This window comes from Echeneis naucrates, chromosome 4 (genome assembly GCF_900963305.1).
Source record: "Echeneis naucrates chromosome 4, fEcheNa1.1, whole genome shotgun sequence".
In the NCBI taxonomy this organism is placed as follows: Eukaryota; Metazoa; Chordata; class Actinopteri; order Carangiformes; family Echeneidae; genus Echeneis; species Echeneis naucrates.
Genome location: NC_042514.1, coordinates 8,069,279 through 8,094,577, shown reverse-complemented (window position 1 = coordinate 8,094,577; position 25,299 = coordinate 8,069,279). Strand labels below are relative to the sequence as shown.

Below are 25,299 nucleotides of genomic sequence, written 5' to 3'. Positions count from 1 at the left end.
TCATGCACAGTGTTAGAAACGTGATACAGTTGCATGAGAAAATACTCACACATACTTTACTGTACATCCACAAAATTCTTCTGTCAACACACCCTGGAAACCCACACAGACATATCTAAAACCACAAGCAGACACAGACTGACACATATACAAATACATCATCGATGCCAAAAACAATACTCCAGATACTCCAGTTGGGAGTTTTATACGCAGTCGTCTTTTACACAAATATTCACTTTCTACTTTTGTCCTCATTTCAGACTCAGCCACCTGCTGGGGAACTTCTTGTTGGAATGCGATAGATTTTGTGCTTTTTATTTCATGTTCTTCCTCTCCTTTGCGCAGGTTTGTGGTTGGTGTGACATTTCGTCTTTCCAACATATTCTAATATGTGTCATGTAATTTTCTTTTCCTGTTTTATTTTTATGTAAATATTGCATTGTATCATTTGGTTTTGTGACTAATGGCAAGTTATGGTTTATTTCCATTGTTTTCATGTGAACGTCTTAGTCATGTCAACAGCCATGCTAGTATTTGTGAGGCCAAGAAGCCCTGCACTGCTAAGGTTAGCATGATAGCAGTCTAATGGTGATAGTCATCGCCATGTTCAACATTATTTTATCATGCTACTATTTTTAAGTTATCTGGTTGTAAACACAAATTAATAAAAGTATTAAAACTGAATTCAAATCTTGACACAATGATGGTAATGGATGCCAAATTAAGTCAATCAATTGGCAGGTTTCATTCAGTGGGGATTGTGGATATTTGGCAAAATTTTTTTACCACTCTAATCAATAACAGACAAGATATTTCAGTGTAGGTCAAAGTGGTGGAATATGTTATTTCTAAAGCAACATGATTAGCCTAGTGAACAAATATTTAGCACTAAATCCCCTTGTAAATGAAGTAAACACAAATGATGACGTATGCTTTAGACTCAACACCACGATATAATGAAACATTCGGCCAGTGAAACAGACAAAGTCAAACAGAACTGCGGAAACATCTGCAGTGAGTGACCACAAACACTCAACTACAACAATGAAAGCTTAATCACCTTTAACCAGACAACTAATTGTGCACACATGTTCCTCTAGCTGCATCTATATTTTGTTAGCTGCTTATTGACGCAATCGCAATCACTTATGTACCAATATATTTTGATCTAGAACGCAAGCAGAGCAGAAGAACAGAGGACAGAACACAGCGGATGCCTGCTGTGATTCCAATAGGAAGATATACATGTTCATGAATGTGTTTGGTTTATTTTTTTAAAGACACCTTTGTCCATCACTGATGTTGATCTTCACAGCCTTCTCGCTGTTTGTCCAGGGATCTTACGGTGTGTGTGCATGTGTGTGTTTCTGATGCGGCGATCTTGTGACACATGGCGTCAGACAGAGTGTGTCTGGAGGAGGCAGAGTCTTCGATGGGTGGGACTGAAAACAAGTGACGCATGACTAAGAGGCCCAGGAAGTTCCAGCAGGCGGCTGTTATTGCTGAGTGTGTGTCTATGTGTGTGTTTATGTGCGTATGTGAGTGTGATTCGGGGGCCCACAGGGACTGTGTGGGGCAATCCCGGCTGGAGTGTCTGGAAAAACTCTATGGTGTGACAAAAGCCACAGTGTCCCTTGCAGCATATCTGTCTGCTGCCTTGGCTGCAAAACTTTATTGCCTCTTTGAGCGTAATAGAAAGTAAGCTGTAAAAAGTGGTCAGAGAAAACAGCAATTATTCTATAATATAAGTTTGCATCTGCATACATACACGGTTTAAAAGGTGTTTCATTACAGTTCCAGAAAGAAATAGATCCAGTTACCTCCGCCAGATGCTGTTTTTATGCACCGCAGCAATCTCAAATCCAAAAACTGCATTATATGGACGCTCGCTCCCTCTGGGCAGAGTTGTTTTCTGCTGCTCACATGACCTGTCTCTGACCCACAGGCACTCCCTCCCCAGATTGCATTGCTACAACGATCATTCGACTGCTATGGTGGTGACGCACTGGGCACAGAGACACAATAGCTTACCTCAGCCAGGCAGACATAGCAAACCTCAGTGCTATCAGACCCTCTCTAATCTCAGCCCATGGGACAGCTGCGTCTTTCCTGCTCCCACATGGCTTCATCAGACACAACACTGGCCTAGACAGGACATTAGGACCTAACTAGGTTACATTGTAAGCTTTGTTGCATGGAAACATCCAGTCTAATTGTAACTAATTATGTTATCCTCCACAGGTTGGGAAATTAAGCCAATGTTTGTCAGAAAAAATAGCGGATGTTTTGCTACACATGTAACTTCAAGTATTGCTGTGTATAATAGTAATGCAGCAGTGTATATAAACCACATCCGTAGAGCAGCATATATAACAGTGAGTTGGCTGTATGACTCATATATGATACACTGTGGATGTATAGTCACAGCCATATGTTTTTCATTCAAAACAGTAAACCAATTCAACACGAAAGGAGCTGGCTATGTTCAGGGCCACTCTCACTCAAAAGCATGAAACTGGACATTTGTGCATAAAAATCAGGCCAGATGCCTTGAGATGTGATTGGCTGGAGGGCAGTCGGATGGGAACTCCTACTTAATCTCTACATGTTGTGCCAAGCACTAGAGGTACTCCAGAATTGTGACATGTTTATAGCCATCAATCTGAAGTAATGGTAATCACATTAAAAATACCTGTTGAGAAATTTCTAATTTATAACTTTGTACATAACAGACCCGAAAACAAAACAAAATCAATCATTATTCCCACCAGATCTTATATAACCAAGTGATCTCTGTGACCTTTGCTGCTATCTCAGTGTGGTCAGATAGCTGCCAATGACAACTTGGATGTGGTGACATAAAACGAGACAATGTCTTTCCCATGTGAGTGGATACTTATTTGCTGTTCTAGGTCTCATGTTTGACATTTGATATAATGCTTGCAACAACTTTTGTCAAATAATCAAGGACAAAATAGAAATCCACCTTTGATGAGATGTAATGCTTAAAAACAGATGCTACGTGACCCCGAAACACTTTAAGTATGTCTGTTGGGCTGGAGAGGCTGTTGACAGGAATCCAGTGGAAAAGTAAAGTGTCAAAATAAATCTAATGCGATGCCAGATTGCAAAAACACATCTCTAGTTTAATGTGAACAGAGCGAACAGGCTGAACCTGCAAGAATAAGACACGAGTTCAGTGGAGACACAGTGTGGTGATACATGATACAGATTTGTTGGGGGTATTGACTTTATCCAGGTCTTGAGTTCTTCATCTCCCTCGGGCTTTTGAATTGGCGTACAAGCATGAGTTACAGGCACACAATCCAAGATTTTTTTTTCTTTGCAAGATATGATAACCTGAGCAAAGATCTCCTCAATTCCATGGGAAACTTACCAGGAGTGTGTATTATGTCTCCGGCGCTCTCAACACTTGATACGCAAAAGCGCCACCATGTGGCAAGATTTCATAAAGCACATCATTGTCAGTAGTGGACAAATGAAGACGAGTTTTAATTACTTAAATTGAAACAATATGTCTTGGATTGGTTTTTTTATTTGTATTTTCTTTTTTATTTTGATTTCTTAACTCATAAAATTGTTGATTTTTTTTCCCGCATTTAGCTTAGTCAAGAATAGTACAAATTATATCTCAAATTGTCGTTTTTGTTTCTTTTTTTTTTGCAAGCCATTATGTACACACACTTCATGTAAATATTCTCCGTGATGCAGCGCAGCCAATTTAAATCGCAGTAAGTCTCCGTATTTTCGAGGAGGTGAATATTGTCCTTCTCGAATCGCCGTAGTTTCCCCCTCTCTCTGCCAGTTTAGTGGCTAAAGATGGCTGAAGCACCTCCATGGCCGAGTCGGTTCTTCTGTCACAGATGCTCCGCAGAGATTAGTCCTCGGCTTCCCGTAAGTATCACAGACAGAAATCAAGGGCAGCCATGTCTGGACTAATTAATGACAACGTAGTGTTGTTGTTACTTCAGCACAAACCGTTGTGGTGGCACCGCCAACTGTTCGTAAGCTAACAGCGTTAGCCGACCACTGCGAGCAGCCGCTTATCTCGCTAATGCTACTCAGGGTTAGTTAGCGTGTTATCTAACTGCTGGATCAGTTTTTATGTAAACACAGCCGAAAAGCATGTGCACACGAGTGTCGATACTTGCTTGCGTAACCTGTAACTAAATGTAACGAAATCCAAATCTTTGTGGGTTTATGAGGCTTATTTGTGCAGCCATTAGCTGTATTCACTAGCAGTAACCTTAAATGTAAAAGCTTGTTCACGTCCAACATTAACTGCCAGGTTCAGCCTTTTGTTATATTAATGTTTTGATGTTAACATTAGACTGCCTCAATCTTTTGTGGCGTTGACTCGTCGCAAACTGTGCTAGATTTCACTGAAGTGAATGGCCCCGCACGAACAATGCCACTGCGTCCTTTTATTTTGTGCCATTCAGGGAAGTACAGAAGAGTCCGCCTGTCACAGGCCAGAATGATCTGTCATTACTAGTTCAAGCTGTTTTGTAGGTTGCTGGCAATGTGTTAACACCTCACACGACAGTCTAACTAAATTTAAGTAATATATAATTATGTAGAAGGATTACAAATTCTGTGAGGTTAAAAAATAGATAAATGTTCTCATATTAAAGCCAAAGAGTGAGCCAAATGCTGGATTGCTGTTAGGTCTGTGCAACTTACAGCTTGGAGGAAAAGGCTGTTGCAGGTTTTGGCTGCTTGGGCTAATGGTGGCATTTAGAGTAAACACAAGAAACTTGTGCGACAAAAAAAATGGACCAGAGTCAGTGTCTAACTCCCTAACAACAATCTTTCGCCCTGCCCTCTGTGCCCTGAAGATAATGTCTAACTAGGCCAGTGAGCAGTGATAGCTAACATGTCTTTGGGGTTGGAAAGTCGCTTTAGGATGTTGGAGGTGCTGTTTTGTAAATATAGATGTCCTGAAAGGTCAGCGGTACTCAGTGTTTCCTACGGGGACTTGTAAGCATACAAACAACAGTACTTGTACCAAATAGTGACACAGCTGGTCACGACACTTGACAGGTCCAATAAAAGCTGGTTAGCAGTGTGTGTTCTCCAGAGCCCATTTGTTCTGAATTTTTAATGACCAAGAGTGATCACCTGTGATGTGCAGTCCAAGAAATATTGTGTGCAAATGTCACTATTTCAATTAGTGGGACAATTCACCATTTCTTTCTCAAAGCTTGCAATGACTATATTTAGTGAAAGTTGTTGCAGATAAAACAGTTCCAGAAGATCCGTATGTCATTTTTACCACTGTCCAGCTAAGCTGTTGTTTATTTTTGTTTGCAGGAGTATACATGTCCAAGATGTGAGTCAGGGTTTATTGAGGAGCTGCTGGAAGAGAGAAGGTGTGTATTGACTACAATTAACCTCCTTAAAGGGACAGTCTGCTTATTTCACAGTTACTTTATTTGTTACTACATTATTTTGTCTTACTTGATGTATAATAATGTATAAATAAAAGTTTTGAAAATGTTTTACTATCTTGCGATTCGATCCAGATTTTTGGGGCTATGATTCGATTCTAAATCGATTTTTGATTCAAAACAATTTGATTCATAATGATTTCTGCTTCAATCTATAGGTGGACAAAGGATCCTCATGATCTACTCCAGTCTGTTTTGCAAGACAGAATGACAAATGGAGACATTAGAGTGTTTTTTTCACATTTATCAAGTTTGAAATATTTATCCATGCTTAGTTGGAATTGTTGCATAAAAGCAATATCACATATTGCTTAAGTAACAAAAATTGAAGTGTCTCTTTATAAAAATAAATAAATAAATAAATAAAAATAGTGCAGTTAAACATGGATTCCTCATTTTTCAAACCTTGCACCTGAACATGTCTAGGTTAATTGGTTAATTGGTGACGAGTAATGGACTGGGCTACAAGCAAAAAATGGCGATTCCCCAGGACCTAGACTGGTGACAGCACCCCTCCAGAGATTAGACCAGACACTGGACCCTTGCAGAGACTAGACCCCTCCAGACACTAGACTAGACCAAATCAGACCAGAACAGACGTGACACCGGACCCCCAGAGACTTGACCAGGCCAGACACCAGACCCCTGCAGAGAGTAGAGACCAGATCAGACTAGACAAGATACGAAATCAGACCCTTCCACAGAGACTGGACCCCAGTCTTTTTTATTTTTTTTTTATTTTTGAACGTATCTGTTGGGAGAACTCTCTGAAAAGCATGTTAACTGTAGTTGTTTACAATACTGTAAATTATGACACATGGTGTAAAATAAAATTAATAAATCTACACATAATCTGCTCCCTGTTTAGTGCTGACAATGGCTCCGTGTCTACCATCTCCAGCGGGCCCCAGAACCAGCAGTCATTTGAGGTTTTTAACTCTTTACCTAGTCTCTCTGTCACATAACACTCTCTCTTGTCTCCCATATTGTTGTCAGCAGTTCTTAAAATAGTTACTTTGACATGTTTTCAGATCTGGTACTAAGCATGGCAGAAGTCATCTTAGTGTTACCACTTCTGCTTTGTCAACGACAGGCCATGTCTGTTACAGTAATGAGCTTGTGTGTATTTTGCCTGGTTTTAATTTGTCCATTTAAATCGGCTATTCTTAGCTAAATATGTTTTTATGTAAATGCTTTGAATAGATATTTTAAAGTAAAACACAAAACAATGCAATGTTCCTTTTTTTAATAATTATGTGTTGAATAGGGAAATAATGTGTCAGCAGGCATTCTATGATCTGTTCCTTGGGGTCAAATTTGACCAACAAATCTCTAACACTTATGCTGTCTTGATGACAATTACTTGCTCTTAGGATGAAGGTGTACTGTGAAATCACTGAGCTACAATGATTCCTACTATCAAAATTGCAATACTCAGGTTGATCTCTTTTTTTTTTTTTATGTGTCTTTTAGAATACAGACCAGCACTTGTTTACATTCCCTTCGGGATATGGTCAGTTCGCCCTGGGTGTATTTGATGACAGTTTTGACTTCGGGGCTGGACTGGGAACAGAGGACAACCGTGATGCTGAAAACAGAAGAGAAAGGGAAACGGCATCACGGCAACGATATGGTGCCAGGCAACCGAGGAGTCGCCATGGTTCAAGACGACAAGCAGGGAGGCACGAGGGAGTACCCACTTTGGAAGGGTAAGAAATACTCTGGTTTGTGGGATTGACCTGTGGGACTGATATCTTTTGTGTCTTTCACAATAGCTTAACATTTTAATATGATGGAGCTATATTTTACCTCCACAATGTCTGTCTTCTGTTTTGTAGAATCATCCAGCAGCTAGTCAATGGAATAATTGCACCCACTGCAATGCCAAATATTGGTGTTGGACCATGGTGAGTTCCTCAAACACAACTGTAATGAACAACAAAGCAATGACTAAATTAAAAAGAGAATAAACTAATGTGTGTGTAAACATAGATACTTGTCTTTAGTTGTGGTTGGTTCATCTTTTATGTTCTTTAAAGGGGTGTTCTTCATTCAAATCCCATGGATTATGCTTGGGGTGCTAATGGACTAGATGCAATTATAACACAGGTACTTGTGGTTCAACTGGTTGCTGTACTTTTTTTGTTGATATTTATAGTTATTTTGCATATTCTGTAGAAGAGGGACATGCAACTCATAATGTATACCACTGTTTTATTTGTTTTTTCTTTGCTTGTCTTTAGTTATTAAACCAGTTTGAGAACACAGGCCCTCCACCTGCTGATAGAGATAAAATTAAAAGTCTTCCCACAGTAAAAATTACAGAAGAGCATGTTGGTAAGTAATTTTACTCTGTGGTTATTTGTGTTAGGAAGGTTGGGAATATTATCTGTCTTTCTTTTTCCATTGCAGTATAAATTAATGCAAGTACCATTTTGTTACCATTTGTATGCGCTTTTGGAATTATCCTCGTAATACAACGTACTGATCAAATCAGGGGTTTTTTAGAGCTGACTGTCAAAATGTCATTCAGCTGAAGGGAAGTCAGAGTAGAAGTACAGCAGCAAACAAGTTAGTTTTTTGGCCAGCATGTGAATGGTTGACATTTATTTTGTCATACCACTACTCTTTCATAAAAATATCAGTATTCATTTATAAGAAAATTGTATGTTACACACAAAAAAAACTAAATAGAAGGTGTCAGTCAAAAACAGTCTTGATCAAATGCAGTTGTGAGATAAACAGTTTTCTTTAAATTCAAAATATATGCATTTTCACAACATTAACATCATGCTAATTTTAAGTTTGCTATCCAGTATGAAAATGTCATCTGTGAAAAATAATAGGTTCTTTTCCAAAGGTCAGATGATTTACAAGAAAGCCCCCATTTACATTGACTCTAAATCATAAATTCAAATCTAGACTCCTCATAATTCCTGAAAGGAACATTTGGGCAATTAAAGAAATTACAAGCTACTTTGCTACATTCCATTGATGACTCACGATGTAATGCAACAGTTCACTGGACCGCTCAAATTGAAAATGTTACATTTATATGATTTTGTTGTTTCAGCTTCAGGGCTAGAATGTCCGGTGTGTAAAGAAGATTACAGTGTTGGAGAAAATGTGCGGCAGCTCCCATGCAATCACATGTTTCACAATGATTGCATAGTACCCTGGCTGGAACAGGTATTAGTCACTTCCTATTTAATGATAATTCCACATACATACTCAACAGTTTCTTTCTCAAACTTTGGGGCAATATGGAAACTACAGCTAAAAGACTAACACAGCCTTTACGCCTCTTTGTTTCCAGCACGACACTTGTCCAGTTTGCAGGAAAAGTTTAAGTGGACAGAACACAGCAATGAACCCTCCAGAACTATCAGGGATGAACTTTACCTCCTCCTCCTCATCATCGTCATCCTCCTCTACCCCTCAGTCCTCATCTTCGACCAGCAATGAGAACTCCACCGATAACTCTTAGGAAATACATTTGTCTGTATTGCCGTATGAGCTATTTATAGCTCATAGGCTGCTTTACTTCATCTCTCCCTGACCTCAGGTAGACACCTGAGCGCATCTCACTAGAAGCATTCGAGCCTGACTCAGGGGTAAGTGATACAAGAGGTCCATCCTGTTGCTCCCACCCTCACCAGGAATCTGAAGAAAGAATGGGCTGAGGCCCTGCATTTCGGCTTCTGTCAGAGAGGATGTAGAGAAGCATGGAAACTTCAAGAGGCCTGATCTGCCTGAATCACCTCATTTAGGGAAGAGAATACAAAGGAATCCGCTGAGACTTTGGCCAACAAGACAGTTACTGTTGTTTTTTTTTTGTAGTTTTTTTTTTTTTTTTTGGTTTGTTTTTTTTTTTTTTAAATCAGAGTTGTATGAGTTAAACTTTCCTGAACAAAAAGAAATGTACAGTTATTCCTTTTATTCATACATACTATTCATATCTAAGAGACAAAATGACCAAAAGTGCACTGTTGTGCACTGTTTTTGTGCGCACTTAAACTCTTTCATGCTTTGGGCATTTCATTATTTTAATTCTCTGAAAAGACAATAATTCATGGAAATGTTATGGAATTAAGATCCTCCTTCAGTTTTAACACCACAGCATATAATACCAAACAGATATTGTGTGCACTTGAGGCAAAATGTCAAATTGCAGTAAGTTTGTGCTGTTTGAACAGTGGATAATCATTACAAAATTACACATGCAGGGATTTTTTTTAAATCAATGAGCCGAAAAGGTTGATCAGTTTTTCACATTTCAGTGCATTTGTGGGTTTTAACTTAAATGTAAATTTAATATTTTCTAAAGTTGCCAGTTGAAAAACAATTGATTTGCAGTATGATCATGTACAAAAAAACAAAAAAAAATTATGAAAATAAACATGTTTGAGTGCTACCACTCAAAATCCATGTAAAGCATCCTTAGTGTGTATTTATGGCATTCTTTGAAGGACAAAGCTGTAAATTGGTCAGCTGTGTTAATATTGGGTCTTGTTGTAAGGACCAATAGTAACTGCAAAAAAAATGTTTTGACTTTGCATGAACAGTCACTGAGGCTAAGTCGGTTTTCTTCAAATGAGCAGATTTTTTTTTTCAAAAACAGGCCCATCAATAAAGTATATTATTAATTATAACTGGCCTAATGCAAAATAAAACGAATAGTCAATATTTTTTGGAACAAAGTTGAGTTACGAACTTTGCTGCTCACGGTTTTCCATTGCATCACCCGAAGGCTCTTGGAACAAACAAGCAGAGAACAATAGCATCAAACTAAACATTGCTTGAAGTCATTTCAAAGCAAAATGCAGTTTTGAGATTTCAAAGGCCTTGCAAAGGGCATGCAGTAATCATAGCGAACTGTTTATGTTAATACCTTTAATGAGACAATTGTTAAACATAAACAAATAAATTGAACTTCCTTTTATTGTTTAGCCATATGGGTGTATTCCCTCTACATTGTATCGCTGCTCTCCTCTGGGATTTAAATTCAAATTCCTGTAATCTGGGGGATATTTTCATGGATCTTCTGTCCAATGGTCCAGCACAAAGACAAGTGGATTTTTTAATTATTAATGCAATTTACAATCCCCTATTCACACTATATTATTGTCTTTGTGCAAGTACAGAACTTCCAGCCCCTCAGTTATATTAATGCAGAATATTTTTGAGCGGTTTAAATACTTGGTTACTTCATACAAAACTGGTGTTACCATTGTAGCTCTTTAAGATTGTAGTTATGAGGTTTCTAATTTTCAATGCACACAAATGGCAAAAAACTACATTTTAACATGTTAACAGCACCTGCACTTTTGGAAAATGCATCAGCATTCATGCACAATGCTCTAATGGAAATTTCCTCAGTCATAGTAGGAATAAGTTGTAATCTTAATACAACTGAATTTAAATGGGACCCCCACTGTCCTCTTATTGAAATAGGTTCCAAAGAAACTGTCATATGTTTTATTTTCCGCAATTCTCCCCTCTCTTACTCTACACTGAAGAACAATTTCTGGCATCACCATGTTTTTACTGGCATGCCATTGGTGTCATAAAATGCTGGGTTTTATTTGTTTGGTTTTTTTTTTTTTGTTTACTTTTATACAAATCTCATTTGTGATCCATGCTCTTGTCTGTCACTCTGGAGCACTTATATGTTGATAAAATGTGTGGTGAGTGAGTGCAATGACTCATCTCTGATAAATTATGAATTCATGTCTTCTCACCCTCTGGTCAATTATTTTTTGTTTATCATGGTTAAAAAAAAAACTTAAATATGTTTAATAAATAAATAAATGCAATACCAGTTAAGGCGCTCAAAAGTATGGCCAAGATCAAGATTTGACTGGTGGTTTCACACATTTTTCCACACCATTTTGCACTCTTGACATCTCGGCGACTTCCCTTTCAGAGCAATATTGAAATTGATGACGCGTCTTCTGAATGTGTGTGGGTTTTCTTTGTTAATCTAAACTGTGCAAGGCTGTTGTGCGGTGACATCGTCTGCTTTATTATTATTATTTTTCTTTTTTGCCACCAGTTTAGTTAAAAAATAAATTTTACCTAAAACCGAGTCCACCTTTGGCCAAAACACAGAAGTAGTTCACCGAGACGAGGCGGGTTGAAAAGAGGATCGACGCAACTCAGTTGGCGTGACCACGCCTCTGAGTGACGTCACGCGTACGTGCTGCTCGGGGCGAGTGCGTGAGGAGCAGTTAGAGGACGACATCGGCCCTGTTTGTTGGACACCCAACTCAGTACAGCCGTGCTGGGAGTTTGCAGGAGGGGGATCGGAAGAAGGAAGGTCCATCACTCCAACCCCGACCTTTATTCGATCAGAATTAGCAAACTCGAAGTTACCGACCATGAAGTTTCTTTGGGCAGTCAGCGCCCTGTTGTTGAGCTGTTGGCGAGCCGAGGCGTCCACAGGTAATTTTTGAGTCAGCCATGTTGGCTAAAAAAATTGTAGACTTTGACCCGGCTACGAAAATTGTCATTATGTCTCTCTCTTCGTTAAGATTGTTGTGATTTTCGATCGTCGGTGTCGAATAAATTTCAGCAGCTGCTTCCAGAACCGACGCTATTGAAGGATTTATTCGGCGCTCACACGACACCGGGTCCGTGTCGCTGTTTTAGGCGTAGTGTTCCCTCAAGCCACACACACACACACACACAAAAAATGAATAAAAAAAAAAAAAGAAAAATCATCTTTTCGGTTCGTTTCATGGCAGAAATGTAAACAGCACCGACGCCGAAGCGGGATTGTGTCGTGTGATTCAGAGTTTGACGGCGGTTAGTGATTGTGATGGAGCATGTGATAGCTAATCCAGAACGGACGGCGTTACAGTAACGTCTGCTTGTTGTAACGCGGTTGGCAACGTAACGCATCGTAGGTGCGTATCATTTGCAATGGCTTCTCTCTATTAGTGACCATAGATTGTCTTTTTTCTTTCTTTTTTTTTTTTTTTGGTAACCAAGGCCTTTATTCTTGGAACCCATCTCATGGGTCACATGATCTGAATGCTTTGGTAATTTTTTTTTATTTCGTTGTTTTAGACTAGTTACTCATTAGCGTTTGGTGATTTATTTATTTTTTCCTGATGAATAAGTCGACTGTCGTACCTAATTGGCTCTAACGCCTCGTTAGCTGTCACAAAACAGTATTTTTAACTTCCTGCCGTATTACATCATAAATTGACCTGCCACTGGCCCATCTGCTTCATGCTGGCAAGTTGATTTGGTTGATCAAGTTATTGATAGGGATGCTTTACTCATTATATTAATATATAGCCTCTAGTGCTTAGTGGCTTTGATCAGCTGTTTTGACGTTTTACTGACTGGTAATAATTTGAATGTCTCCAGGGATTTCAGGGGAATAGCCTTCATAAGCGTACTTTAAACAAATTATTGTGTTTCTCTCCATAATAAGATGAGGTAGCTTTTTAGTGAGGCCTGGTGAGCTTGTAAGTCTGTCTAGCTGCGGGATCTACATCCAGATGTAAATAAGTATTTTTATCCAGGTTGTTAAATTATGTAGATTTATAAAAGTCTAGTTGTTCACAAGCTTTAGTGCACTTAGATATACTGCAGCTGAATAATTTCCCCACATTCAGTATTTTATCACCTCATAGGATTTGTGTGTGTGTGTGTGTGTTACAGGATTTTTTTTGCTTTATCAGAATTTATTGGTTTCCAAACATTGATCATGTTCCAGTATTGCAGGGGTGAAATGAAAGATTGAAATGACCTCTCTGTTTCCCATTGTTTAACTTCAGAACATGTTGGAAACATTGACATTCTTTTGGAACACATATTATGGCATTGGCTTTCCCGTTAAGTGTGAAAATGTCAATGTATTTTGCTACATAAGCATAGCATTTACAATCAGTAAATGCTTATTGAAACCAGTTCATTTCAAGCAGCTAGTTGAATAAAAAAATGGAAGAAACCTGTGCATAAGATAAAGTATATCTAATCTCTTAGTTGCATAAAAATATAATTTAATTTAATTAGTGATATCTAGTGTACTTTTTTCACCTTATTCTGTTTGTTTATACTTCATAAGTGCAGTGCACTGACAATTACATTTGTTCTTAAAGAAAGACAGAGGCGATTCCTATGTTCCAGAGCAGAGGGTTGTTGGTAGTAACATCTTCAGGATTCATGTAACTTATTACAGCTTATTACAGTAGAGACTTGAACTTTGACGATATGTAATTTCATACAGTATTGCTTTGAAAGTGATCTCTGATAATGGAGGGAAGCTAATTGATATACATCTGGCAGCTGAGGCTGTTGTTGACAAGTTCTCAATGCTGCTGCCTTTGTTCCAACACGACGGACCGGCAGTTGTTACTTTGAAAATGGGTCATTGTCAGAACAAAAGAAAGCATTTACATAGCTCATCAAAGGTATGTAGAATTGGGACTGCATGTTTTTTGGGGATAAAAAGAAGATTTTTGTAAGCAGCAGGAACATACTGACTGTGCCTTGTCCTGTGGTGTGAGAATGTTGTTCTTCCCCAGACCCACCTCTGTGAATATCAACCCCACCCACATTTGAGTGGCCGGTTTAATGTGCTCTGATAGTTATGAGGACAAGGATCTTAGAATACGGAGAAGACAGCAAATATTACAAAAGAAAGTTATGTGTGGTTAGTGAGCATAAATTGTAGCCAGAAGGAAGTTTCCTAACAGTCACACTTGTCACACGCACAAGTGGGGGTATATAATCTAAGAAGTACAAATCTGTGGGTTGGAATTTTTTTCTTTTCGTCATATTTAATTAAAAGCATGTATCTATCTTTTGTGCAGCCGACTATAACAAACAGATTTAGTAAAAGGAAAAAAAAATATTTTTGCGTATACTCTCATCCGAATGCTGCTACATGTGTGACTACACTGACCTCTGTGTACATGTATATGCATGCCGTTCATAAAATCAGTAGTGGAATGCCCTTACAAGTAGGTAACTCATGGAGCGTGAGTAACACTGAACTGCTCTACAATGGCACGAAGCACAAAAGATGCTTGGTCCACAGCCTAAGGCTTTCAAACACATTTTCTCAATTATCTTGGCAGAGCTGATTAGAATTTACTGGTTAAAGGCCACTGTGACTGTGATATTTTTGAGCATTACTCACAAATAAATACACATTTAGTGCATAATTTAACTCATATCTATATGGATAAAATGAATTTATGACATTCTGTATATCCAGAAGTTGAGAAATCAATATCACTGTGACATCCCTGGCTCTTATTCAGAAGTATAATTGAGGAAAGGAGGACTGATATTTCCTGTAACTTGGTTGTCAGTGTATACAACAGCAAGGCAGGCATTATAGCCACTTTTTTATTTATTTATTTTTAGTCTGCAATGTAAAATATTTCAACCACATCTGCTTCTCATGATCTGTCATTCATTGCACATTGTTCTGAATTCATGGTATTGCTATTGGATGCTTTTATTGTCTTGGTTTTGTGGTGGTGTTTTTGCTTTGCTTTTTTTTTTTTTTTTTTGCTGTACATGCTTTCAGGGATGTCCCAATAACGGCCCAAACCCGTAAGCCTTCAGACAGAAAAAAACCCCAACGTTAACTTGTAATGTAAAGTGAGTGGAAATAATGTCACTAGTGCAAAATGTAAGTGTAATGCATACAGTTCAAATGCAACAGAAACAGCATGATGATCATACCATTAAGGTAACCCTTCTCTTTAAAGAAACTAAGTATTACAGCCCTTTAAATGTATCATTTAATTCAGTAAAAGTAGACATAAACTCCATTTGCAAAGTAAATTGGAAACGGACTTGGGTCATGGTTCACCCCTAATAACTTCATGTTGCTTGTTCTTATTTTTGTCCTAATGAATCAGAGTACCAAAAATGGTCCAAACATTTCCCAAATTGGGGGAAAAATGTTGCTCTGATCTGCACCTTTTTTTTTTCTTTTCTTTTTTTTTTTTTTTTTAACGCGCCCACTTTCATATTCTCATTTCATTTGTGCTTTATTAACTTTGTTTCTTTTTCTTTTTCCTGTTTGCTTGTCTTTCTTTCATCACTGTCTTTCATCACCAATACATGAAATCATCTGACATGCTTTATTTATATATATATGTATATATTTATACATATATATACACACGCACCACATTAAAATTTTCCTGAAATCTCTATCTGTTGGCCCATGGTAAACGGGGCTCAGCGGGGTTTATCAAGTCGCCCCTGTCTCAGATGAAGCTGATCAATGACAGCGCAGAGCTACATTGTGAGGTGATAGGGAACCCCATCCCTGAGGTTCAGTGGTGGTTTATACAGGGTGAAGAGCCTAATGAGACCTTTACTCAACTCTTTGATGGTGCATGGGATGACCGTGTGCAAATAAATGCCACATATATAGCACATGCCACGAGCACCATTCACCTCACTAGCCTCACCTTTGACGACTCGGGAACATACGAGTGCCGTGCTTCCAACGATCCCAACCGCAATGAACTGAGGAAGACGCCAAAAATCAAGTGGATCCGCTCGCAGGCAAACATTATTGTGATTGAAAGTGAGTGGCAGAGGAAGCATGAGGGGCTGCTTGTCACAGTAGCTTGGCTGTTATCTCTTCATTAGTGACGTCCCGGACATTCAGCTCCCATACACTTGACTCTCATGCTTCCTGGTCCAATACCCTTTTCCGTCCTGCTTCACCCAATATACACGCTCCTTCTCCTCCTCAGAAGCTCCAGACTTGTCCTGTAGTAGAATATGAACCTGGTCACAAAGTGTGACAGCCCGTCTCCTAATCCTGCACTCCCTGATACGGAGCATGTCTTCAATCTGATGCCTTTTTTTGCCTTGTATCCTAGGAAACATTTTGATGTGCATATAATACTGGTCATAAGGCTGGAAATTTTCTAAATGGCTTGTGCAGAAAAACCATTGCTCATGTTGATTTTAGTGTTAAAAAAACAAAACAAAACATGAAACATCAAAAAAAGGGGTGTCAGATTTCTGGATTATTATTGTGTCTTATTGAATAGATGCTCATTTTGCTAGCATTTTCCTTAAATGATACTAACACTGGTAACACCCCGCTTTTGTTTGCTTGTGGCTTATAACCTCCTGATCTGTAGGCACAGAAGATAGCAACAGCCATGGGGCATCTTTCTGCCTTGTGGTCCAGTATTATTTTAGATTAAATTGCTCAGTTTCTTTACCTGATGGAAGCAAAAGTACTCAATCATTACATTTTATGTGACCAGCAGTAAAACTGCCAATAATTTTTATCTATTCTCTGGTTGCTTCTTCTGCATTTGTTGAATAAAGAGATCTTTTCCCTCTGACCTCTTGTAGATGATGTCCTCTAGCTTTCAGTTACACTCCTGTACCTCCCCTCATTCTACTGTTGGTTGGACAGGTCTTCCCAATATGGGGAGGTCTTTTCACCTCTCTTGGAAAGTTCTGTGCAGTTCTACAGAACTCGCACTTGTGCTGCACTGTTTTCGTCACTCATTTTGTGACAACAGATTTGTTTTACTTCTCCAACACATAGTACTCTGGTAAGAGTTTTTACACTTGACCATTCAACACTCAACATTTGCCTCAACAAAAAAAGTATTTTTGTACCCCAACCTATTTTTACTGCTTGGTGACTTAACAAAATACTCAGCAATTCACCAACAATTTTCCACATTTCCTATATATTTTTTTTTTTTTTTGTGATGATTAATTTTTGACAGTACCTTGAGCTGAGTAATTAAGGTTACCAAGGAGATGCAAGTGGCTAAGCCTTTAAAAGTAATGCTTGTCGCCAATGAGGTGAAAGTTCTCTCTGTAGGGGATAATAATTAATAGTTTCTCTCCATTCTGTTTATCTCAAGCCCCAAACATCTTTACCGACCCTATAGAGGTCAACAACCAGACATCTGCAACCCTCAGCTGCAACCTAACAGACTCCAGCCTTCCCATTAAAGGATCCCACTGGCTGCACAACGGTGAAGTCATTGACAAAACACGCTCCACTGAATCCTCTCCATACATAACTCTCCAGTAAGTGGCTACCTTTACCCAAGTGTCATATGGGCAGGTCTACAATGCACTTCATATGCAATCCGTGTCTACTAATAGTAAGAAAGATTCACTGATGAATAAACCTGACCTTCATTGACGTGAAGGCTTTGTCATTGCTCACGATAGAAAGATATCTTTCCATATTCACACTTGCATATTTTGTCCAATTATTATCCATTTTATGTTGTCTATTTTTGTTTCCGTAACTGAAGTATATTTCTGTGTTTATACCGATAGCCTCTCCCTTGAAAATTTTCTTCAGCTTGTCTCGTCCCTCCCCCTCTCACTCTCCTCTCTCCCTCCCTGGCTGCCTCCATTAGCAGCAGAGCTCGGGGCACCATTCAGGCATTCACCACTCTTGATGAGCAGAGAGATGGACCATGCAGACGTGCAGCTTTGCCAGTAGTCTTGGCAGCAGGGATAAGCGCCCATAGCAGTGCGCTCACTTGCCCTGACCTTAATTCCCCATTAGAGAGCGCGGGCAGGACTGCACAATACAGAAACACCAAACAAAGATTTGATTGTGATTATAAGGGGAAATTTGAAATATTTGCTGCATGGACAAGCTGCTTTATCTTTGCCCTGAACTGTTGCGGCTTTCACATTTTATTTTGATGCCTAAGTATAAAACTAATTTCACTAATTCAGCAAAATAGGTCCACTTCTACAAGGGAGGGCTGTTAGAAATATGCGCCTCATGTCTAAAATCCAGATTTTTCTTTGTATAGTTTGGACAAGATCACACACAGTTCCAGTGGAAAGTATGAATGTGTGTTCCTGACTGAGCCAGAGGTGAAGCAGACAATCGAAGTCAAAAGTAAGTTTGATCATTCCAAAATTCTTATCCAGATTTACTTAAGGTAGTTAAGTCTCTTGTATATAAAATACAGACTGTGAATCGTGTCTGTCTTTGCAAGAGGATTTTTTAATACGGCCAGTAGCTATCATGTTGTGTGTCATGTTCTATGTTGTTACTGACAGTAGGTCCTGATGACATTTAGGCTGATGCTTTGGCTGTATTGGTGGGCTGGCACATAATATGGATGCAGCTGTTCTCAGCATTAAGTATTAGATAGCAATAAACATCAGCATCATACTTCATCATTGGTTATGGGCTCACATTAAGCATCTTATTGTTGACAAACTGAGGAGACCATTTTGCTTCAAAACATTTTTTAGTCATTAGTGGTTAGTGAAGAGACGCATCAGCATTTCTGTAAGATGCTTAATGGATACAAGGTTTTATTTCATCTAATGGCGATCATTTCTCCCCTACACTGATTCAGATTCTGTGTCGAAGGCACAGAACTACCGAACTGTCATAAGTACATGTGACAAATGAAAGGATACCCATAATTTTACTGTTTTATAGAAATATTGAAATGGTTAAATAAATTGGGACCTCATCATGGAAATCAATATAATTCACAACAAACACTACACATTGACCTCTGAATTCATGTGCGAATGTGCCCTTTGCTTTAGGATAAAAGGTAAGATTATTTAATCCACGCAGTAGTTGTATTCAAACATTAATATATGCATGTCTCTTCTTGCTTTAGCACTTCCCCATGTTTATACCCACAAGCACTCTGAGCATGGCAATGAGAATGATAAAGGTGTGCTGGCTTGCATGAGCCAGGGTTATCCCCTGCCCACTACCTGGAGTTGGTATAAAGAGAAAGATGGTGTCCAACAGGTATGTATTTCTCAATTTAACCGTTTTCGTACCTTTTGAATTATTTATATTTTAGCTTAACTTTTTTTAAATTGCCTTGTGATAGTTTCTCAGCTGCAAGTGTCATATGTCTCTTTAATGTAAAATTACATGAAATACATTTGTTAGATCTGTCTTTGTAAACTAATTTGTTGCCTTTCAGCCTATCATCAATGGCACTATTCCCAAATACGAGATCAAGAGCACTCCCAATAAGACCATGCTGACCATTAGTGACCTGAGCATTGAAGATGACATTGGAGATTACATCTGCTCTGGAACCAACGAGCTTGGCACCACCAATGACAAGATCCACCTGCGTGTCCGCAGTCGCTTGGCTGCTCTTTGGCCCTTCCTTGGCATTGTGGCTGAGGTCATCATCCTGGTGACCATCATCTTCATCTATGAGAAGAGGAGAAAGCCTGATGAGGTCAACGACGGTATGTACACCATGTCTCCCACACAACCGCGTGTTAGGTCAACTGTCAGTTTATGTTTAGACCAACATCAGCAATGTGAGAGAAAGCCCATTCTGATTCTTTTCAGCAGTAATAATAATACACCGATTAAAACCTGCTGGGTCATTGGCAAATGATATCATCTGACATAGCACTGCATCTGCCAGTGAATTTATATCATATAGTATTTTATATAGTAACTTCAAAAGATTGATTCTTCTGTTTTACCATAGAATCGTCAAAATAAAAGATGGAGCTATTATCATTATGATGACTTTCTGCAGTTCCTGTTTCATAGCACAACAATGTGCTTTTGATTACTTTTTTTTTTTTTTTTTTTATCTTTATAAAACACACAAAACAGAAAACTTCTTTCATCATCTGTTTATAATTGCTAGCAAATTCCAGTATGTTTGGAATGTACCACAAGTGTTGGAGGGGGAAAAATATAATCACACCCTGAATAGCTAACACCAACCAGGACGAAGAAAGTCATTTATAAAGATTCTGTTTTGTATTAAATCAGATTTCTGTACCCTTTTCTTTTAATTAGAAATGTTCGGCTGCAATATTAAGATAAAGGGTTCACTCCAAAGAGAAACAGACATAAAGTTTATTCAGAAACTGTACCTGTATCCATCAAGTCTTGGCCCCAAACAACATTCACCCCCACCAGTGCTCCAAGACCAGTTTAACCAGTCCTACCGTCCCACTTTGAAGGATTATATTTCTTTGTTTTCTCTGCATCAGCTGATCAGAACAGAGTTTCAAAAACTTTCTTTGACCAAGCTGTTGTTGCTTGAGCTCTATAGGACCCCAAGAGAGGAAAGCTACATTGGGATGTTTTCTTTTTTTCTTCCCCCCCCCCCCCCATCCTTTAGGCCCTAAATGTTTTTTTTTTTTTTTTTAGGGATATCCCAAGTGCAAAATATGGGACTTTTAAAACCTTTTCCCAGTCAGCCACAGTCATCTTTTTGCAGCAAGCTGTGTCCTATGGTGTAAGGTGTATCTAAAAGAATGTAAAAAAAGCTTATTTTTATAGGATAAAAACACGACATAGCATACCGTAGTAAACTGAGTGTAGCAAAGTGGAGAGTAGTCAGACCAAACATTGCTCTCTTAGGTGCAGATATCTCAAATGTAGTGGCATGCATCCAAAGTGAAACCTTACTGTCTTTGATTTTGTTATGATTTGGATTTCAAAAATAAAAATCAGAGATTAGCTTTCATCTCTGTGTAAACAATCTGCTTACAATTATTATTTTTATTATTTACATTTTTACTTTTCTGTTCGCTGCTGATTTTGCATTTTGGTAAGTGAACAAAAGTGCATGTCAGACTGAAGTGGTTGGGCTGAGATGACCGCGTGGCGAAAACAAAATCTATGGGAGCCTGAATGAACTGCTTTCATAGTCACCACTTCTAAGAGGAATGTGCTCAAAAGATCTGGTCACTCTTTCACTGGCCCTGCAATCAGAATACAGAGTAACCAACTAATTTCTTTCTATTTTTGGTCCTTTTTGTCAAAAAGTGTTTGAGCCAATGAAAGAGTTAAATGAGACACCAGTTTAACAGTTTGACATGAGATTGGACCAGATGAAAACTGAGAGGTTTCAGCGTTCTGTGTGCATGCCTTCTGCATCTTGTACTTAATGCATGGTAAATTCCTCTCAAAACCAGAATACCATTTGCCATTTTCTCATCCACCGTTCGGCCGCAGAGAGAGGCTACTCTTTGTCTTACCTTGTCAATATGTGCTCTTGCTCTGGTATTAATTCTACCGCTGTACGTACCAGATTATGTGTTAGCTCTGCCACTTTTGAGATGTTTACTGTTTTTACCGAATGAGAACCACTGCAGTGTTCATTTGGTGCCTTTTGCTTGTTTGCATGAGCCTCTGTGATGCCATTGGGTGACTTCAGACAGTGTACAAAAATGTTTATGAACAGCGTCTTTCAAATGTTGCTGCAGATTTATAGTAGTATTCTTTTTAAAAACACTGAGAAATGTGGCGCTTGTAAAACAAACGATGACTGCGAGCTTGAGAAATTATCATCGAAGGATTTTCTTGTATAATTTATTATCAGAATATCAGGTGGGCATGCTTCAATTCATGTTTAGTCAGATTTGATCATAACCTCATGGAATCATGTTGCAAAGGATGTTATAATATTTGGTTCAATCATCGGTGTGTGTGGGCTCAACTGGAAGGGGGGGGGGGGCATGTATCACTCATCAGTCACAAGCATTTAATCTGATATCAACTGACCCTTATTTGTATTTCTTTGTGTTTTTTTTTTTTGGGGGGGGGGCTTTCCTTCACTGATCATTTCTAGATGACGACTCAGGATCAGCTCCTCTGTAAGTACTTTCAGGAACTTTATATTCATTTTCCTTTTGCATATTGTCTCCAGTTACAGAATTCATGTTTGTTCATGGTTTTTTTGTTTTTTTTTTTTTTTTTAAAGGAAGAGCAATTCTACTGCAAATCACAAAGACAAGAATGTGAGGCAAAGGAATTCTAATTAGAAACTGAAAGAGGTGAGTGCGACAGGCAGCGAATAGCTGCTTGTTTCCCTTTGAAATTTAAAAAGCTGCAACTCCTTATGAATGACATGATATTTGCCAACAAAATGTTTTATTTAAGGTTGTACGCATTGTGCTTACCTCACTGCTCATTTCTTCCATTCCTAGATGGGTGGGCAGGTGGCAGTCCAAGATTTGGCTGTTGTGTGGCACATTATACTGTGCACCCTGAAATTTTAAGTACCATTTTGTGCTTGGGTGTTGATGTTCTAAGAAACTGAATGATTTCCTTTAGTTTTATTTCTTTTAGTTTTTTTTTTTTTTTTTTTTTGGGCCTCTTTTTCGCCATATTGTGCAGCCAGAGAAAATAGTGTGAAATAAATGTCTGCTTGAGGCCCCGGGGCAAATACTGCATGAGTTCAAATGCTGTGCTAGCAAAAAGTGTTTGTTCATTGTAAAATCATTAGAACGTTCACATGAGGAATGCTTAGTTTGTGGTTCCTTTTTGTTCATGCCAATGCTTTTTACATTAATCTCACTGTCACATCTTTCCTTTTTATATTCTACAATTTGGAATGGTGACTTGTCAGACAACACCAGTTCTGTTAGGAGGATACAGTACTGCCATTGTTAAAGCAACGACTGGAGTGTGTTTGAATTCATGTTTGATCTGTCCCTACACCGCCACAAAACTTCCCTTAGCAGAGTTTTAAACTTTGCCTTAACAAGCACCATTTCTCTTGTCTTTTTGAATATTGTTACATGTTACATTGTTTATACGTGACAGTCAAAATGAAATGCAGAAATTGCTAAGACGAGATGTCTGCTAGGTTTTGTTGCCGTAAGAAATTACAGTTTGAAGTTGGTAAAGCATTTGTCCTTTTAAATTTTGTTGCACGTGTCACATCCACAGTAGAAATCTATCAAGGACCAAGTGCAAGAGATGTAACCTGCTGTGTAAGACTACAGCGAAACATTTATTATGGACTTTTTTTTTTCTCTTTCACTTGATGTGAGGAAAATAAAACATTTTCTGTGATAGTTAGACTGTTCCCTTCACCGTGTAGACAATTCAGAAGCCATTTCCCATTTATTCTGAGTAGTGTTGTGATTGGATGTTACCATTTCAGAATTGCACAAATTAAAATATCTAGCCAGATTTGTGTAAATTGTTGTACCTTCCAAGTACATGGAACACCACCTGTTGTACAACTTGCACAAACTGAATAAAATTATTGGATTTTACATGTCCTTCCATTTATTTAACTTAAATTAATGGTAAATTTATCAGGTAATTGTACAAAATTAGGCACTGCAAGTCAGATGACCGGAAAAGAAGTTGAATATATCGCTGACTTTATAAGCCTGATGGCCACAGTTTGGGGTGGAAACTACTTCCATTGCTGTAGACTAAGGTGCATGTAAAAGGTGATTAACATAAGGAAGACAGGGTGTGTGCTCTGGTTCCTGTCTTTCAAGTTTGTCTTAAAGTGGTTTACTATAAAACAAATATCTTTTGCTCAAGGTCATCTGTCCTGTTCTTCTAATGCTGAGCATTACCTTGCGCTGCCTTTTCTAACATGAAACTTATGAGGCATGGTTAATGTGACATCAAGTGCTTATCGTCCAAAGATCTTTTTAGTCCAAAGTTACCTCTTTGTGTTGCCCTAAACATTGTTTTTTATGTTGAACTTTGGGAACACGGAGCGGTAAATTTCATATTTAAACAGACAAACTTGGGGGGAAAAAAAAAAAAAAAAAAGATTTTGCAGCCTTAGATAAACCAGTGTACGAGTAGTAGTCATGTTTTTACACAGAGCAGATCATTTCCATGGGGAGGGGAGTTACTGGACACCGTTAACTGAAGAAATATTTACAGTAAGTAAAAAGCTTGCTTCAGTGTATATGTGGGTAGCTCACTGCTGTCTCCAAACAAACTTTGAAATAGAGAGAGAGGCTATTATTTCAGCTCAAACACAGAAAACCCTGCTTTATCTCTGCCTTATTCATAGTTGATTTAAGTAAGACTTTTGCTCTACGAAAAACATTCCATCCAAATTTTCAAAGAAAGGTCTACATATGAAGAAAGCATTTTCTTTCTACCCCTTTTTATCAGTAGAAAGATTCAGTTTGAGAATTTTATTTGGTTCCAAACGATTTGACAGAACACCGTGAACAAGTGATGGCGGCACAAGACCAGTAGATCTTAGACCTCAGCTGGCCGAACGGCCTGGACTCTGAATATGAATACTGGCTAAAGGGAAGAAAAAGAAACTGCCCATTCAGCTTCAGGGTGCAATCTGTTGATTTCCTCGCAAGATGGAGCTGTTGAACCAGAAGAGGGAGCCCCGATGATCTGAGCAAACTGCAATCCTGTGAGAAGCAACAGGCAGATGCTGTTGATCCGGACTCCCAGTGTAGTTTCTAAAAAAATTCCTTAATGCAGTAGTTTACGGCAGAGGGGGACCATGAGACTCCAGTGAACTTGGTGCTTTCTTGTGACCTTCACCTGACATCTTCCTCCTGGTGTTTCTTTCAGGTAAGCTTACTAAATATTTATGTATTTGCGAGCTAATTACATGTCTCCCAATCACTCTTTACGCCAAAGCTGGGTGTGTCCTGGGCTGTCTTTTGTTCATATATTTTCTTCAACACAGGCTGTAATCTGTAGATGGTTGGAACCTAAGGGTAATGATCTTGTCTGTCCCTCTCTGTGTTTGTCACACACACACACACACACACACACACGTACAGGCTACAAACACATAATAACAGGGAAGGTTGCAGCCATAGCAACGACGCTGGTGCGCTGTTATCCCAAAGTGTTGTGAATGGAAAGCAGAGAGCTGTTGCTGCTTTGAACCCCACAGTCCTCCCTCCTGCTCCTCCTCCTCCTCCTCTTCCTCCACCGCCGCCGCCGCCGCCCAGTCTCCCCGGGCTCAAGGATCCAGGAGCGGCGTGTCTTCCTGCCTGCTGGTGATGGACGAGGCGGAGGATGGCGAGGAGGAGTCCAAATTCCAACAGGCTCGACTTCCCCAAGGAGCCAACTTGG

The 25,299-nt window shown here is 38.9% G+C and overlaps 2 protein-coding genes across 3 annotated transcripts; both read left to right on the top strand.

Moving 5' to 3' along the window:
* The first annotated feature begins 3,839 nt into the window (after nt 1-3,839).
* Nucleotides 3,840-11,207, top strand: LOC115042081 (E3 ubiquitin-protein ligase RNF126). The gene is made up of 9 exons (XM_029500111.1): nt 3,840-3,915; nt 5,335-5,393; nt 6,340-6,400; nt 6,945-7,180; nt 7,310-7,378; nt 7,511-7,580; nt 7,715-7,808; nt 8,545-8,660; nt 8,788-11,207. The coding sequence occupies exons 1-9, from the start codon at nt 3,841-3,843 to the stop codon at nt 8,956-8,958; spliced, it is 951 nt and encodes a 316-aa protein (XP_029355971.1). The 5' UTR covers nt 3,840; the 3' UTR covers nt 8,959-11,207.
* A 477-nt stretch (nt 11,208-11,684) lies between these two features.
* On the top strand, nt 11,685-23,492 carry bsg (basigin). 2 transcript variants are annotated; one of them, XM_029500951.1, is made up of 9 exons: nt 11,685-11,915; nt 15,691-16,041; nt 17,357-17,525; nt 18,275-18,363; nt 19,109-19,245; nt 19,427-19,703; nt 22,058-22,082; nt 22,190-22,262; nt 22,416-23,492. In XM_029500951.1, the coding sequence occupies exons 1-8, from the start codon at nt 11,852-11,854 to the stop codon at nt 22,248-22,250; spliced, it is 1,173 nt and encodes a 390-aa protein (XP_029356811.1). In that variant the 5' UTR covers nt 11,685-11,851; the 3' UTR covers nt 22,251-22,262; nt 22,416-23,492. The 2 variants fall into 2 exon arrangements, with proteins under 2 accessions (XP_029356811.1, XP_029356812.1); XM_029500952.1 differs by lacking the exon at nt 15,691-16,041.
* The last annotated feature ends 1,807 nt before the right edge of the window (nt 23,493-25,299 follow it).